Source organism: Canis lupus, chromosome 1 (assembly GCF_011100685.1).
Source record: "Canis lupus familiaris isolate Mischka breed German Shepherd chromosome 1, alternate assembly UU_Cfam_GSD_1.0, whole genome shotgun sequence".
Lineage (NCBI taxonomy): Eukaryota > Metazoa > Chordata > Mammalia > Carnivora > Canidae > Canis > Canis lupus.
Window position 1 is genome coordinate 69,198,332 of NC_049222.1, and position 18,059 is coordinate 69,216,390.

An 18,059-nucleotide genomic window follows, 5' to 3' on the forward strand; every position below is an offset into this window, starting at 1 on the left:
TCCCTTCGTGTTTTTGCAGCCCTCACTCCGTTCATTGTGTCACCTCTTGTTGCTGGGGGGGCACAGGTACTTTTGAGCTCTCACGAAACCCCCGTGAGGCCAGAATAAGCTCCGCTGGAGAGAGAAGGTAGGGTTATTTCAAGCCAGGAGCCAAACCAAACTCATGCTGGATTTAGAGAGTTGGCTGAAATCCCTGAATTGAAGCAAAGTAATTGTTTCACTTTTTTTTTTTTTTTTTCAATACAGTTTTTAACAGACTGGGGACGGATTGAAGCATAAATGGCTAGGGATTGTTTTTAAATGAAAAACAGACTTGAAGAACTATAGCTGTTTGCATTCAAATGCACCCTGTTACTAGGAATTTACCCTTCTGATGTTTGTTTTGCTAATAATTACTACCAAGCGTATTTAGGCTTAGATAGTAAGGCTTCTAAAGCATGGTAGTTAATTACAGAGAAAAAGAGGATGCTGACTCATAAAGAGCACATTTTTTGCACTTGAGTGGATTCCACTATCTTAATTACAAGCCCAAGGAGTATTCTTGAGTAAGATCTTAGCTATGATTATATTTAAATTCAAGCTAAAAAAAAGAAAAAGTTGAAATAAATTGGTTTTTGAAAATTCTAAAATCTCAAGGGAAATCTCTGTATTCCAGGTACTTTTCTGGGTGTTTTTACCTACGTCAGCCCACTCAATCTTCACAGCTCACGTGGGGTGGGTGCTGCTCTTACTACATCCCCCACCCAGAAGTGGAGAGCCCCTCTCGGTCACAGGTCACACAGCTCCTCAGTAGCAGACCTGGGTTCGGCTGCAGTCTGGCTCCTAACTTTGACTCCAAAAAGTATTTTAAGACCTGAAAGGAAACAGGTGACTGTGGATGGTTTTATTCCGAAATAGAAGTAGTTCTTCAATCGTAGAGGCTGCCATGGATCACGCTCCTGCTTGTATGTCTGGCTGCGTGCAGCACGTCCTAGTCCTTATTTTACGGAGTCCTCGAAGTGCCCGTGAGGAAAAGGATTTATTATCCTTGTTTTACAGATGATGCAGCTGCAAAGTGGGGGGGTTAAGTCACTCGCTAAAGATCATTTAGAACTAAGTAGCAGAGCTGAGGTTGGAACAAGGTCAGTTCACTCCCCGAGACCATCCTTGCAGCCCACTTGGGTCCTGATCCCTTAGCCCCCTGCCCATCCCCACCCGGCCAGCTGGCGCCTCATTCCTCAGTGACATTGTTGGAAAGTGTTGACTGAGAGGAGAAAGAAAGTAGAGGAGACTTTATGCAGAGCAAAATTGCAGAGCGTGAAAATATTTTTGGTTCTTTTTTTTTTAACGAGAGCCTGTTCAAGAAGCGTCTCTGGTCCCATGTTCCCGAGGGCTTGGTGAAGTCACCGCCGAGTTTGGCCCCGAGGCTGATGGAAAGGGAAGGCCTGTGCAGCTGCAGTGACTTGGTGCTCAGGAAACTGGCGGCCTACGTCAAGGATTTGGTGTTTGCGCAGAGGAAAAAAGCCATCACGGCGCCTCTTGGGTCAGAATTGGCGGTGAACCGCCGCACCTCCCAGGAGAGGGAAATTTTGGTTGCCCAATTGAGAAACCAGGTTTTGTTTTAAATAAAACACAAAGCAAGCAAGAAGGAGTCTAATTCCCCCCGCCTGACCTTGTCAGGAGAAGACGGGTATGCTGTCTTCTGAAGGAGTGCAAGGGCGAAAACTACGTAATGGTCGGATGTAATCATGGACTTTGGTGTCAGTAGGGCCTGGTGCTACACCTGCCCTACAGACTTGGCATTGACCTCTTTGCATTGCAGCGGCTGATAGTAGGACCTTCTTCCAGCGATTGTTGTGAAATGCTGGATCTGAAGGTCTCAGCCAGCCTTCGGTGCGCAATATGCTCTTGTGACTTTTCTTACTATTAACTGCTCCCACGTTTCTGGGTGTGCTTAGTTAGGATACTGGGCGTGCTTGCTTAGGATGCTCACTTCGTGACTTCGTGGTTCTGTTCATCCATCTAGTTCATGGTGCTTGTTCTAATAGACCACTCAGATGAGCCCACTGCTCCAGCCCTCCCACTTGCTAGCTGAACGAAATATCACGTAGAACCCCCATTAGTCACTTTTAATTTTAAGTTATTAGCAGAATCAATATTTTAATTGGAAATAAAACATTCGATAAACATTTCTTCTAGAGTCCTTTACTTGGATAGTGTGACATGAAGGTAAATACTCATGTTTATATATTCCTTTTTTTTTTCATGTTTATATATTCCCAAGTTAAATGGGTTCAGTGTAATATCATGAGTCCAAGTAGGGAAAATGGAAACTGAACTTTGCTTCTTTGGGGATGGATTATGACAGATACAGGCATGAAGAAACTTTTTGGGTCAGAGGTCTTATTTTCTTTTCTCTGTCTCCATTCTCTCATAGAAAATGGTCCTTGTCTTACATTTCATAAAATAAATCAGGGCATTGTATTTGGGCATATGAAATAGAACTTTCCTCTTACTTAAGTCTTATACTTTTATTTTAATAAAATTTACTGTAAAGGAATGCTGTGCTTCATTAAGACCACAAAAATGTAAAACTGTTATCAGTGGACAATTCTGATCATGAAAATGTAAATATTTAGAAAGTTCTGAGACTTAATTTTAGTCCTTGATCTTACTTTGTCTCCCCGCCCCACCACCACCACCCCTTCAATCATTCATTAAAGCTTTTAGGAAATCTGCAATAACTAATTGGGAAATTTTTTTTGACTCTGAGAAATGCCAGTTTTAAGTTATACCACTGTACTATATGATTTTTTTTTCTAATAAATATTAAGATAGTCATCCCCAAACAACCTTTTTCAGTGGTCGCGATACTTACTGGGATAGATTTGCAGGCTCAAAGAATTTAATATAAAATAAATCCAGAAGATCACATAAGCTGATTTTGGCATGTTGTAATTACCAAAATTACAAATTTAGCACAGTTTTTACGGAGAACACAGTTTTCAATTAATGTGTTTCCTCCAATTATCAGCAATATTCTTACTTTTTTCCTATACTTCTGTCTCCCCACTTTTAATGGAATAAGAGCTTCCATAGTCATTTAATTGATTATTCTTGGGAAAAGGTATGTTTTTTTTTGTATAAAAAATGATTCGTCCTCGTTCTCAAATAAGCAAGTTTTCTTCAGCATTTGTGTTGTAGGTTGTTTTTAGTATGGACTTGGCCAGAGAGCTCTGATCTCAGTGAAATTTCACATGTGTCCCTGGAAATGGTCTAAAAAGTACTGAGCATGTATTCATGGCATGCTTATGCGCTAGCGTGGTTGTGTTCAGTTATCATCATTCAAATGCAGAATAAATTAGTGCCTTTGTAATTAGGACTGTACAACTTTATATGTTGTTGCGGTATTTGGTTTCAAACGTATTTGCCTTTTTCTTAAAACTTACCAGTAGAAGTATAATCTGGATCTTTAAGGAACCCAGGGTATGTTTATAAAGGTAATAACCCATAAGAAACAACAGGACATCAAAAACACAGAATATTACAAAGCATTGAAGGGTGTAAGGCAGGTACCATGGCCTGGATGGTCCCGGGAAATTGGAGAGTGGAATGTATTTGGAACTCTGGAAATGGAAAAATTAGGTTGAAAAATTTTTAGATATTTGGAATTTAGCTTTAAAGAAAATATAATTAGTCTGTGCTTGGTTCCCTTTAGCACCATTTTTGTCCCTGACTTAAGGGCAAAGCTCTAAATTAAGATTGCAATGATTCCATCCCAGTTTAGAGCATTTTTGGCATGTTTAGATTAGCATCAGGTCATTCCTGGTCAAAAAGAGTTGGAATCAGTTCAGCCTACACATTTGACCTGATTAAGCCAGGAAAAGCTTCCTAGAATTGAGTTGGATTCTTCTGGGCCAATCTCAGGCTCAACCCCAAATCCCAGGACTGAGTGTCATATATATGCTACTTGATTAAATGGTCTAGACTTTGAAAATATGCTCTTACCTTAAATTTAGTACGGAACCAAGTAAAATTCTTCATAAATACATGTCCCAGTTTAAAGTCAAGTTATTCAATACTTATATTTGCCAGAAGAGTTCCCCTTAATACCATTCTTAGCTTTTAAAAAAAATCTCCTTTCTGAACTGTAAATGAAAATTGGTAATGATGAAAATGGGTATTAATAGATGTTATTAATAGGAGTTGCTTCTTAGTAGAACTGAAAATCCTTTCCGACATCTTAGTGGTCTCATGCTTTTATTTTGTTTTTTTTGGTTTAGTATTCCATGTTTTTATTTAAATTCCGGTTAATTAGCAAACAGTATAATACTAGTTTCAGGAGTAGGATTCCGTGATCTATCACTTACATACAGCAGTTGCTGAGATGCAGTGCTGACCCACCCGTTAACGTGCATCTATTACAAAACACTGAAACACCCGTTTTTCTCAGGGACCAGCATGCTGATGACATCAAAGAAGACTTTGAAGAGAGAACAGAAAGCGAAATGAGGACGTCGCATGAAGCCAGAGGTAGCCATAATAATCTCATATTATTGATGGACGTTACTGTTAATACTCAGCAATCAGAACTTGACTAGAATATAGCAGCCCTCCTATATTAAAGATAAACTTCATTTAGTTGGTTTATTCCTTTATCACAGGCTATCAAAGTTTACTGTTCAGGGTAAATATACAGTTGACCTTGAACAGCGGGGACTTGAACTGTGCGGGTCCACTCACAACACAGATTTATTTTTTTCCCTGATAAATACAGTATAGTTCTCTTCTTTATGATTTTCTTAAAGTTCTCTTCTACATTTTCTCTTATTTATGATTTTCTTAATGACGTTTTCTTTTCCCTAGCTTACGTTATTGAAGAATGTAGTATTTGATACATATAACTTATAAAATCTGTTAATCAACTGGTTAGGTTATTGCTAAGGCTTCTGGTCAACCATAGGCTATTGGTAGTTACATTCGGGGGGAATCAAAAGTTACACAGATTAAAAAAAAAAAGTTCTACCCAGATTTTTGACTGTACAGGGGTCTGTGCCCATAACCCCTGCAATGTTCTAGGGTCAACTGTAGTATATAATCCATAATGATATGGATTCATCTGTGACCTGTATTTACAGTCTCTTTCACATATCTGTGCAGTATCATATGTAAGTAAGGTTTGGGTAACATTCTATGTGGTTCTGGGGATATGTTTTCTTTGGTATTGATGATGTCATTTGCTTCATATGTTCAAAACTCACCTCAGCACGTGTATTGAAATCCAAATGGAATTAATAAGGACTTAGTCTAAGACCACAGAACGAAGAGAAAATCCTTGGGAGAAATGTTTTAAGTTGTGTTGGAGAAGTAACTTGTCTGACATTTTTGCTAAAAAGACACTACAAGCCTAACTATGTAATGAAGTCATAATGACTGTTAATCATAGTATATATTATATTTGTAATTCACACATAATTACTATTTTTTATGAGAAATTGTTAGCCTGCTTGTGACTTTAATGATTGTCCGTGGACACTTTGCTTTTTCATGTGTTTTTTTTTTGCCTTAGGTTATTATATAAGATTTGAGATTGGCACCTAATGACTTCCTGCAGTGACCTAGTCCATGAGCGATGCATTGATTTCCGTATCTGATTTCTAGAAAGCAATAATTTGTGATTATGTCAACGGCTACATTCCCTGCTGTCTTACGTCCTCTCGTGTTCTATTAGTGCGATGCCGCATTTGAGCCCTGCGGTGGCCAGGGTTTGAATCCCTTCTCTGCCACCTGCTAGGTGTGTGATTCTGGACACTGCACGGAACACCTCTCAGGGCTCCTGCTCCTTCCCCAAAAGAATGAGGGCAACTCCTTCCCAGGTTGTCATGGCGATTAAGTGCATTTCTAAGTTGTTTCAGAGGGAGCCTGGCTCCTAGGAAGTGCCATGCAAGCGTTTGATTATTTTAAATGTTTCTGGCCATTTAGAAAGAAAGAAAAAAGCATTTACTTTCTGACAGTGTTGTCATCCAGGTGTCCTGGATTCCTAGACAAAGGTTGGGGCTTTCCTTGTGAATGGTAGTTAGGATCACAGCCTTTGTTCCCACCAGGGCCCCACCCCTTCCAGCTCTGCAGCTCTGCAGCCGGCTCTGTGCCTCAGTTGCCTCCTGTGTGAAATTAATGTAGTCATGTGGTCGCATCAGTGGCTGAAGGGTTAGCCGGGGGCGGTAGTAGTAGAATAGTAGGATTGTGGAATAAGTGTGTGTTGCGTGAGATTGTCTCATCCTTGAGAATTCAGACAGATTCAGAATAGAATCCTCTAGACTCTGAACTTTTGGAGGGAGTAATAATTTGCCCAACTTTTCAGTCTCTTCCGAACTTAGTGATTCATTTAACCTTTTATTTGATTTGCTGAGCAGATTTTGATCATTTTTTTCTGGAAATGATCTGGACAATTATTATTCTCTTAATAGAGAATTTGGCTTGATTAACATATATGCACGGTGTTCTTCATCTTTTATTTTTGTCCTGTTGGTCTCAATTTGAATTGCCTGAGTTTTTCTGTTTTATTCTCTCCAGAAACATAATTAGGATTCATATATGACTCTTAATTATTGTTCACACCTACAAAACCTATAGTTCAGTATCCATATATTATTTACAGTCTTATTTTTTATCAGTGAGAGAGAGCCTCACAAAATAAGTTGCTCTGAGAATTTTTGCACATATGTTTGTGAGACTTGACTATTAATATCTCATCCATTTTTAGCCTCTTAAAATGAATTTGATAAGTTTCCTTCATTATCAAAGTTTGGAAACATTTTATATAAAACTTTCATAAAACAGGGCACCTGGGAGGCTCAGTAGGTTAAGTGTCTGTCTTCAGCTCAGGTCATGATCCCAGGGTTCTGGGATCGAGCCCCAAGTCTGACTCCCTCCTCAAAGGGAAGTCTCCTCCTTTCTCTCCCTCTGCTCCTGCCTCCTTACATGTGCATGCACAGGTGCATGCATGCGATCTCTCTCTTTCTCTCTCCCTCTCTCAAATAAATAAATAAAATCTTTAAAAATAAATAAAATTTCATAAAACTAATTTCAATCATGCTATGATTGTCAACTGGTCTTTAAACCCAGGAAACCTCTTTCAGTTATAATTTATTACTTATGCTCTGTTCTCTTGATGACTGGTAATACTTATTATTCTTGAGTTAGAGCCAAGGGATTATGTTTATATTCAAAATATTTAACAATGGGTTTGGCATCCAACCTTGCACAAGACAAAATCAACACTGGTCTTAGTGCTGAAGGAGAGTTTTGGAAGCTCTCTGCTATGCCAAGAATTACTTTTAATTGTCGGACCTTATGGAAGTCCAGTAAGGGCCTGGCTGCCTTGGGGAGGGTGGGAGCGGGATGTAGGGGGCATCATCATACCAACCAACATGGAAGTATTTTAGCTTTCTTTTTCTTCTTCTTCTTCTTCTTCTTCTTCTTCTTCTTCTTCTTCTTCTTCTTCTTCTTCTTCTTCTTCGGAGAGAAAAAGAGAACAAGCATGCAGGTGAGGGGCAGAGGGAAAGGGAAAGAACGAATCTTTACACAGGCTCTACGCGTAGCTTAGAGCCCCATGCGGACTCAGTGTCATAACCCCGAGATCATGACCTGCGCCCAAATCAAGAGTCAAACTCTTAACCAACTGAGCCTCTCAGGCACTCCAGTATTTTAGTATTTTAACAATTTTTATATATTTTTGATGTTCTAGGCATATACCTCAAGCTGAAATATCTTCCTCAGCTTCTTGCTGTGTCAAGTCTACTACTGACTGCCTTGAACTTTCACAGCCGTGATTTTTATTTCCCTTCACTTTCCTACGTTGGCTTGTTCTCTTTCACAGCGTGTTTTTGTTTTCTAGAGATCCTGCCCCCTCGGGCCTCACTAAAACCATGAAATTCTTCTGTCGATAAATCAGTGCTCCTCTTCTGATGTTTTGTAGAACTTTTCATCAGAGGCCCCATGGTGACTGTTTTCTATTTTAACATTTCTGCATTCAAGGATTTTTCCCGGGTCTTTGTGAAGAACACTTATGCCCCAACAGTCCCATTTGGGTCTGCTAACCTGAGCTTGGAGTCCAGGTAGAGAGACTCCACTCTAGGTCTGCATCCTTGAGCCTGGTAAATGCTCACCAGTGATCATTCACAGTAACATCCACCCAGGGGTGGAAGGAGCCCTTCGCAAATCTAGCCTGGCTTGGGGGGCTGGGAAGGTAGACGAGAAAGCCCCTTGCAGTTTGTATATTATTTAGGGTAGAGGAGACTGCAAAGAAGCCACCCTTCTTTGCATTTAAACTTTCTTTAAAATGCCAGTAGGATTTAAGACTCTAGTAGGTCCATGAGAACCATTTTGCTTGGAGTCATGGATCAGATCAGTATTTAAAAACAAAACTTCCTCCTGAAAAAAAGCCTCTCCCTCTTCCTCTGTTTCTTTAGTTAATTCAAGTTAATTCCATGCAATATGTATAATTATGAGCCTTTTTTTTTTTTTTTTTTATGATTCTCTCCATGCAACTGAATTTGACCTTTGGGGACTACTGAATATGATTTATTACTTTTTCTCCTTCCTTCTTCTTCCTTTTTTTTTTTTTTTTTTTTTTTTTAATGACAACAACTTCTATCTTTTTTACCTGAAAAATAAAATAACTGATTCCTATCATTGTAGGGGAGCCTATTAATTAAGGATTCTATAAGTTGGCCTTCAAGTTTAAACTCTTGTACTCCTGGGAAAGGTATAATTTTGTTTTCTCTCCTGCAAGCATGCTTTCTCATGGGCAGCTGATGTGCAGCAAGAATTGAATTCTATTCTGTAACGTGCTAGATTTTCACTTGAAAAATCAAGCTTGCTTTTTTGCCTCCATAGCAATTGTGGGGTGGTTTATTTTTTTATTTTCTTGGTTGTTAACCTTGAAATGATCCTCGAGTATCTTTCAGCCTGAGTTAAGTATCTTGAAGCTAATTTTATCTCCATTCCTTGATGCTGTGATTCATTTATCTTACCCAATCACTGTTATTGTTCATCTTTTTATATTTAGTCAGCCATTAGTAACTCCATTAAAACATTTTTCTTTTTTTTTTTTTTTGGTTGACAGATGTATTCCATTTCTTCTGTCCTTGTTCTTTTTACATTAAGAGCATATTGGAAAGGTATTGAAAAGGTATTGACTCCTTTTCATTTTTGATTTCCATATCCAGTATACTCTCAGTGATATGCCTTTCTTTCAAAATTAGAAATAATTTATGGAGATCCCTGGGTGGCTCAGCAGTTTAGCACCTACCTTTGGCCCAGGGTGTGATCCTGGAGACCCGGGATCCAGTCCCATGTCAGGCTCCCTGCATGGAGCCTGCTTCTCCCTCTGCCTGTGTCTCTGCCTCTCTCTCTCTCTCTCTCCCTCCCTCACTCCTTCTCTCTCTGTGTCAATCATGAATAAATAAATAAAATATTTTTAAAAATTAGAAATAATTTCCCTCATTTGCTGAGTCTTTACTATATGTCAGACCCTGGGATAAGCATCTTAAAAATATCATGTGATCCTGACAACAATCTTGTTATCTTGATTTCACCAAGATACTAGAGCTAGTCAGTGGCGGAGCAGAAATTTGAATCCACGTTTATCAGACTCTCAGGCTCACCCTCTTTTTTTTTTTTTTTTTTTTTCTAAGATTTTATTTATTCATGAGAGAACAGAGAGAGAGAGAGAGAGACCATGACCCTCTACTCTGTAGGAGGCCAAAGATCCAGGGTCACGGTGTGATGCTGCCCCAGTCTCACGTGTGGCTTTGGGCATGTCAGACTTCGGTTTCCTCACCTTAGGGATGGTTGCCTCCTAGCACTGTTTGGAAACTAAAATGAAACAAGGCAGTTGGAGAATTTGGTCTCACGTCTGTCACTGGCTTAAAGGCATAGGCATGTCAGACAAGAGGTCAGTGGTAACAGTTGGCTTTTATTGCTTTAGTATTTTCAGACTTGGAAATAGGAACCCCCGTCAGAATGAGATCCAAGTGTGAAAGTAGTGGAGAGTGAGTACTTCTTTTTCTTCTCTAGGACTTGCCCTGGGTGGTCATTGTACCATGCAGTGGTTCTACTGGGTCTTAATGGAATGGTCCCACAGGAAGCAGGTGCTTCCTGGTGGTGCTCCATGGTGGTGAGGATGTCTCTTTGAACTAGAAGACTTCATGCTTGATTTAGATGATCTTCCCTATACTGAAGATTTATTGTCTTGATTCTGTGTGAAACGGAGGATATTTCTTTCAGGGTCACCTTTATCAGAAATGTCTTCTTACAAGGGTAGATCTCCCACTTCACTTTTTCCTACCTTAAGCCAAATCAAGAATTTTAATACCTGTGCTCTCAACCAGAATTGACAATCATAGTGGGCAAATTCGCATTTACAGGTTTCTACTTGGGATTACTTCATTATTAATTATTGAACTTCATTTCAAGGAAGTCTGCAAAGTATAAAGTTTCTTAATCATATTTTACTTTTGCAAGGATCAGTAAGAACTAGGCTTGGAAATCATCCCCGGATAGTTGTGTGAGTAGCCCCAATGAGCCGTGGAAGCACCAAACCGGAAACCAGAGGGGAGAGGGAAAGGTCTTTGGTAAATTTTCATTTCAGGGAATTTCAAAACATAGAGAAAAATCCCATAAAAGTGTTATTTTTCATGTAGATAGATAGTTTGAGGGGACGGCAGTTAAGAATGACCCTAATAAAAAGAAGGTGGCAGCAATGTCTTCCCGAACAAAGGCTTTGTTTTATGAAGCACATTGTACACATTCAAACCTATATTCCTTACCCTTGGCACTGAGCCAGCTACTTGAGCATTTTATTTTAGTTTGACCACATGTTAAAATAAAAACCTGGAGTCACATTTCTGTGCAGTTCAAGGACTCAGATACACATTCACTCAAGTGAAGTTGTTTTTCTCTGTATTTTTGGATTGGGATCATAGCTGACACGCTATTATTTTCCAAAGGGGATGTTCTGTGGCTGGGAGACACTACATTTGCCCCATTTATCAGTAAACGCCATTGGGCCCCAGGACATCCATCAATTGGCACGAGAGAATCAGCAAAAGGAAGGAAAGTCATAAGTGAAAGATGTGAAGTTCATATTAGTTTTAGAATGGTGTATATGTCTTGGCCTGTTTATAGCATCAGCTTCAAAGACATGTAGAAGGCACATGTCCAGAAATATGGAAGCTTTAGGGTTTTTAGTCATTTCTTTAGAATGGCTCAGTTGTTTTTCTAAAGAATAACGATGTAGCAATGTTAGAAATGAGCTGAATAAGACAGCTTTAGCAGGAAATAGAATGGAACCAAGGTGAAGCAGGGAACACTGGCAAATGTTAATAAAACAGAAACAGTTGTCCAAAGTGGTAGGTTTATTATACAAGACTGGCACTTTTGTGGCAAGAAATCAGGGTACGAGCCATAAAGTAGGCTGTATGGTTTCACACTCCTGTGGAGCTGGAAATCTCACCATTTCATATTAGCCTGCCTCATGAAAGATTTACAAATATTATATTTCAAATAATTGCTAAACTCTTGGAAATATCTGAGATTAAGGAGTGTTTTTTTAAGTTACTCCATATTTATGCTAAACAAAAACATCTTGAACTCTATGGGAATTTAAAAAGAATAAAAGAATACAAACAAACTGCTACAGGTTTATACATTTGGCTCATAACAGATATCAAGTAAAACAGGATGAGGAAAAAAAAAAAAAAAACAGGATGAGGGCCTGAAACCTTATAACCAGTTATATGATATTCACTGAATGAAATGGGGAAAGAGGCACCATGATGGATTTTTAAAAAATATTCGAAGAGTTGAAATGTTTCATGTGGAACAGATAGATTTTTCTGTATGAGCTCACTCAGGTAGAGCCAGGACCAGTGCATGTTAGCTCCAATAAAATAGATATTTTTTTCTAATAGTTACTTCTAAGTTACTGTCTAATATTCAGAGCAAAATTCAGATTAGGCTAGCTTAAGAGAAGTTATTAAAGAACCACAATAGAACAGTAGAAAATATTTTTTTAAGAAACTATGTCATTTATAGTAGCAGCAGAAAACTTTGGGTACATAGGAATAAATTTAACAAAAGATGTGTGAGACCTCTGCATGAAAATGACAAAAGATTAAAGGGAAATAGTGAAGCCATCCCAAAGAAATGGAGCCATATCCCTTGTTCTTGGCTTGTAAGACTGGATGTTGTGAGGATGTCATTTCTCAGAACCAAATTGATGTATACTCAGCAGTAATCTCCATCTAAATCCTAGCGTTTTTTAACAAACTGATTCTAAATTTTATATGGAAATGCAAAGAGTTAAGGCTAGCCAAGGCAATCTTGAAGAACTAGACCACAGACGTCAGGACACTTACAAAGTGATAGTAATTAAAACCTGTAGGTTGGTGTAAAGAGACCAGGGGAACAGAATGGAGAATCATGTTTATATTCATGTTAAAGCTGGCATCGTAGTCAAGTGGGGAAAAAGTGGCCTTTTCAATAAATCATGTTCGGGGAATTAGGAATTCATGTGGGAAAAAACATCAGGAATGTCGATTCTTACCTCCCACCATACAAAAATAAATTTCAGATGGATTGTGAGGGTAAAACATCAAGTACTTAGGGGAAAGCAGAGAAGACTAACTTTAGGACCTTGGGATAAGCAAAAATTTCTTCAGTAGACAAGGCACTAACCTTAAAAGAAAAAAAGTAAGTTCAACTTTATCACAATTAAGAGCTGTTTGCCAAAAGACTGTATTAAGAGAGTAAAAAGGAAGTCAAGACTGGGAAATATTAATAATACCTATTTCCAACAAAGAATTCCTGTCCACAGTGTATCTAGATGACTTCTACAAATCAGTAGGAAAAGGGCGAGATGACCAAATGGAAAAAAATGGGCATAAAACATAAGTATTTCACAAAAGAGGTTCCCACATGGCCAGTTGAGCACGGTAAAAGGTTGTCCACTTCATTAGTCACCGGACAGAGACAATCCTGAGCACAATGTGATACCACAGCAAATTCACCAACATGGCTGAAATTAAAAAGATAGACAACAGCACATGTTATGAGGCTATAAAGCATTTATAATACTCTTACACTATTACTGGGTGCATATTGCACAACTGTTTTGGAAAACTGGCAGGATCTGCTGTTGCTGGATATCCACACACTCTGCAACCTCATATCCCCTCCACGGTCTGTATACACAACAGAACACATCCATGAGCTCAAGAAAGGGCGTGTGCAAGAATGTTCTTAGGAACACGGTTGGGGGCAGCAAATGTCCCCTTCATTCCAAATTAATTGTGGAATATCCAGAACAGTGAAGAACCATACAGCAACGAGCAAGTGAGCTACACCTGCAAGAGCAAGCAATGCGGAGGAATCCCACACACGTGCTGTTGAGTGAGAAAAGCCAAACACCAAGGTTTTCATTGAAATGTAAGTCAGAAGCAGGCTGTAAAGACCCTGTGGTGCTGGAGGTCAGGAAGGGGTCGCCCTGGCCGGCCGGGGTGCGATTAGAGGGCTGGGAGTGCTGCCATGTTGTCTCTAGATCCCAGTGTTGGGTCTGTGGGTGTGTTCACTTTGTGAGAATTCTTTGAGCTGGACATTTAATGATTTGTCCACTTTTCTGTGAATCTTAACTCTTTAAAGAGAAAAAAAAAAACCTTGGGTCCCATATTGAACTCGAGTTGGAAGAGGTGAGTCCGGTCTCAAAATGGAGGGCCATGATCCAAAGGAACCAGAGCAGTTGAGAAGACTGTTTATTGGTGGTTTGAGCTTTGAAACTACGGATGATAGTTTAAGAGAACATTTTTAAAAGTGGGGCACACTTACAGGTTGTGTGGTAATGAGAGGCCCCCAATGTTCCAGGGGTTTGGGTTTTGTGACTTACTCTTGAGTTGAAGGGGTGCATGCAGCAATGTGTGCCAGCCACACAAGCTTGATGGCGTGTGGTGGAACCCAAGAGAACGTTTCTAGGGAGGGTTCTATAAAGCCTGGTGCCCATCTAACAGTGAAGAAAATGTTTGTTGATACTAAAGAAGACACAGAAGAATATAATTTGAGAGACTACTTTAAAAAGCATGGCAAAATTGAAACCATAGGAGTTACAGAAGACAGGCAGAGTGGAAGAAAGAGAGGATTTGCTTTTGTGACTTTTGATGATCATGAGACAGTTGATAAAATTGTTGTTCGGAAATACCACACTATTAATGGGCATAGTTGTGAGGTGAAAAAGGCCCTTGCTAAGCAAGAGATGCGGTCTGCTGGGTCACAAAGAGGTCGCGGACGGAGGTGGATCTGGCAACTTCATGGGTCGTGGAGGAAACTTGGGAGGTGGTGGACAATGTTGGCCGTGGTGGAAACGTTGGTGGAAGAGGAGGCTATGGTGGTGGAGGTGGTGGCAGCAGAGGTAGTTATGGAGGAGGTGATGGTGGGTACAGTATTTTGGAGGGGACGGAGGCATCTATAGTGGTGGTCCTGGTTATAGCAGTAGAGGAGGCTCTGGTAGTGGTGGAGCAGGATATGGAAACCACGGATGCGGAGGTGCTGGTGGAGGGATATGATGGTTACGCTGAAGGAGGAAATTTTGGAGGTGGTGGGAACTATAAAGATCTTGGAAATTACAGTGGACAACAGCCATCAAATTATGGACCCACGAAGGGGGGCAGTTTTGGTGGAAGAAGCTCGGGCAGTCCCTCTGGTGGTGGTGGTGGTGGTGGTGGATCTGGAGGTGGATATGGTAGCAGAAGGTTCTAAAAAAAATTCAGAAGGAAAGGGCTGCAGTTCTTATCAGGAGAGAGAGCGAGGGGTTGTCAGGAAAGAAGCAGGTTACTTTGAGGCGGTCGCCCCGAACGCATTAGAGGAACTGTAAAAATCCGCCACAGGAGGGACGATGACCCATAGTCAGAAAAGTTACTGCGGCCTCAACAGGAACCCTTGTTCGGGACCGTCGCAGCCACGGTTTGCAGAAGGTGCAGCTCTTGGTTAATGCAGCGTAGCATCCGTGGGTGGACGTTCCTATAGCTTTGTCTTTATCTTTTCATTACATCAGGCATTTTGCCCTGTAAATTGCGGTAGTGATACCAGGAATAAAAAAAGCAATTTTTAACTTTTAAAAAAACAACAACAAAAAAACCCCATAAAATATTTTTATTTTATTTTATTTTATTTTTTAAGATTGTATTTATTTATTCATGAGAGACACACAGAGAGAGAGGCAGAGACACAGGCAGAGGGAGAGGCAGGCCCCATGCGGGGAGCCCATGCAGGCCCAGGGACTCCAGGATCACGCCCTGGGCCAAAGGCAGGCGCTAAACCACTGAGCCACCCAGGGATCCCCTAAAATATTTTTAGAGATACAAAGTAGCTTAAAATTTTCTCGGAGATCACGAAAGCCCAGACTCAAAGGATCACCGGAGCAGTGAGCGGGCCTGGGAGTGGAGGGGCATCAGTGCAGGGGGGGGCCTTTCTTCTGGTGGCTTTGAGGAGGTAGTTTCCAGAAAGGGTTTACGTCCTAGAGGACCTTAAGGAGAGGATCGTCGACAAATGAGTCCCAGTGACGTAAAATCATTTGCTAAAAATTGGCTATTTGGGGGAGGACAGCAGTTAAATAGGTTTGGGTGCAGAAGGCCCGGCAGGTGCACGGAAGGCTGTGGCTGTGATTGTGACATGCACAGGTACAGGAGTGACGGAGCATGGGCCTGCCCGCCGCCTGGTGTCGCTGCAAGGGCTCCATACCCTGAGCGGGCGCAGAGGCTCGGGTGCTGCCCAGGAAGTGCGGTGGGCGAGGGGGGGCTGGAAGGAGGCAGGGCTGCGATGAGGGGAGGAGGTGTCGCCATGGGGCCAGCAGCATGGCCGGTCACCTCCAGGACCAGGGCGGAGGCCGTGCGCACCAGGAGCAGCATTTCCTTCGTGGGTAGAGGGGGGCGGGTAGGAGTCGGGGACACACGGTGGGGGCTCTGCTGCCGCTGCTGCCTCTCAGCCAGTGACAGTGACGGCATCCGGTGTTTGCGTCACCAGGTGCCCGGGAGGAGCCGAGCGCACAGCAGGCGCAGCGTCGATCAGCCGTCTTTCTGTCCTTCAAGTCCCCGATCCCGTGCCTGCCGCTGCGCTGGGAGCAGCAGAGCAAACTGCTCCCCACCGTGGCCGGGATTCCCGCCAGTAAGGTCTCCAAGTGGAGCACCGACGAGGTACGTCTGCCCTGCACGGGGAGAGAGCCTGGCTTCAGGGGCAGGGGGGGTGGGGATGGGGGGACGGGGATGGGGGATGAGGATGGGGGTATGGGGATGGGGGCACAGGGGGACAGGGATGGGGGGACAGGGATGAGGGGACGGGGGCGGGCAGGGGGCCTAGTTTCCTGGAAGACGGGGAACTGCTCAGAGAGAAGCAGCTGAAACCTGTAGCTTGAGTGTTCTGGGCCTGTAGCACTTAGGTTCCGACTTTTTTCTGAAACTGGAATTCTTATCTGACTTTCGACAGGTGTCAGAATTCATACAGAGCTTACCCGGGTGTGAAGAGCACGGAAAGGTGTTTAAAGATGAAGTAAGTGGCCCGCGGCCCTCCGGGACGGCCTGGCAGGGCTTGGGGGGGAGGCGGGCTCGCTGTGCGCCTAGTCCCAGAGGCAGCCTTGGTCGTTCGCGTAAAGGTGTTTTCATACAAGATCCGACGCCCTGGACACGTCCGCACCATCCTACGATGTTCCACAGCCGGGGCCTAGACGCTTTTTTTTTTTAATGTGGGGTGGGTGGGGCCCGGGTGACCCGGTGGCCAGGGATCCAACTCCCGGTGTCGGCCCAGGCCGTGATGCTGGGGTTGCGGGTCCGGCCCGTGTGCAGCCGGTCACGCGCCCTCCTTACCAGCGTGCGGGTGCGTAGCCCATAGGAGCCAGCAACGCTTTATTTTAGTAGTGTGGAATTAGCTCCCTTTATTTCACTTTCAAACGCCACGTTACCAGCGCCAAGATTAAAGTCACTGAACATCGTCATCAGCACTACCGCTGTCGCTGGAGAGCCCTGCGGGTCTGACACCCGGGTCGGCTCCTCAGGGCAGGGGGAATCGGCCCTACGGCTCCTGCGGGTAACCTGGCCTGAGGACGCGGGGGCACCTGTCACCGGCCCTACAGAAGCCCTGGGCCCGCCAGCGCCTCCTCACGAGGCCCTTGGGTCCCGGCGCCCCGGCCACCGCGTCGCCTCGAGGCCCGGCCAGCCCAGAGCCCCGCGGGGGTGTCGTTGGCGCCCACGAAGCCGAGCGCCGGGCCTGGACGGCCTTTCCCCATGAGGCGCCGCCGTGCCCCGGCCGGGTGCCCTTTAAGACCCGCGAAGGCCTGACGTTCCGCGTCCTTGTTTCGGATCCTTGTTCAAAAGAAGAAGGTTCCCTTCCCCTTCTCCGCTGACCTATCACTGGTTACTCAGAGTGAGAGTCTCGTGACTCCTAAAGTCCCAGCGTCTTCGCGGACAAGGCTCACCTGATTTTCAGTCGCTGAGCAGATCCAGACGCCCCCCAGCAGCCGCCGTCCTGGCTTTGGAAAGAAGTCGTGTCGTCATTACCCATGAGAAATGATAAGATGTTTTTAGAGATAAACACATGCTACATCCATTTTGTAGATTGTGCTTTTGGTCGTGTTCATAGCCGGACCACCCATGTGGATTTGCCCTGTTACTTACTTTTAGTAAGATCTTCATATTCAAAATTCCAAATTCAACTATGTTGTCTCCCGGACCGCGTTTTCTCTCCGTGGTGTCTTGTGTCTGGAGATGTTCCTCAGGCACCGGTACCCTCGGCGTCCTCCCTGTGAGCTCGCGGTCCACCTGTACCAGTCACAGCTTCGTCCCTTTATTCCTTCGTCCTCTAAATTCTTGTGGAAGTCATGTCTCCCAGGCTTAGCAGGTGTCGGTTTTAAGGTCTGGAAGCAAAGCATGAAACCCGCCCAACTAACGTCTAGTGACATCTCTAGGAGGCCCCGTACGGGTGTCAGGATGGCTGTTCTGCGAGCCACGCTTGGCTTCCCTCCAACACACTCCACGTCT

At 43.0% G+C, this 18,059-nt stretch overlaps 1 protein-coding gene across 7 annotated transcripts in view; it reads left to right on the top strand.

The window, feature by feature from the left end:
* The window catches only part of L3MBTL3 (L3MBTL histone methyl-lysine binding protein 3), a 120,953-nt gene that overhangs the window by 98,854 nt on the left and 4,040 nt on the right, over positions 1 to 18,059 (top strand). For all 7 annotated transcript variants that reach the window (XM_038526761.1, XM_038526767.1, XM_038526763.1 and 4 more), the window contains 3 exons: positions 4,433 to 4,512; positions 16,054 to 16,223; positions 16,513 to 16,575. In XM_038526761.1, the coding sequence (XP_038382689.1) occupies positions 4,433 to 4,512; positions 16,054 to 16,223; positions 16,513 to 16,575 (313 nt within the window). The remainder of the gene's footprint in view (positions 1 to 4,432; positions 4,513 to 16,053; positions 16,224 to 16,512; positions 16,576 to 18,059) is intronic.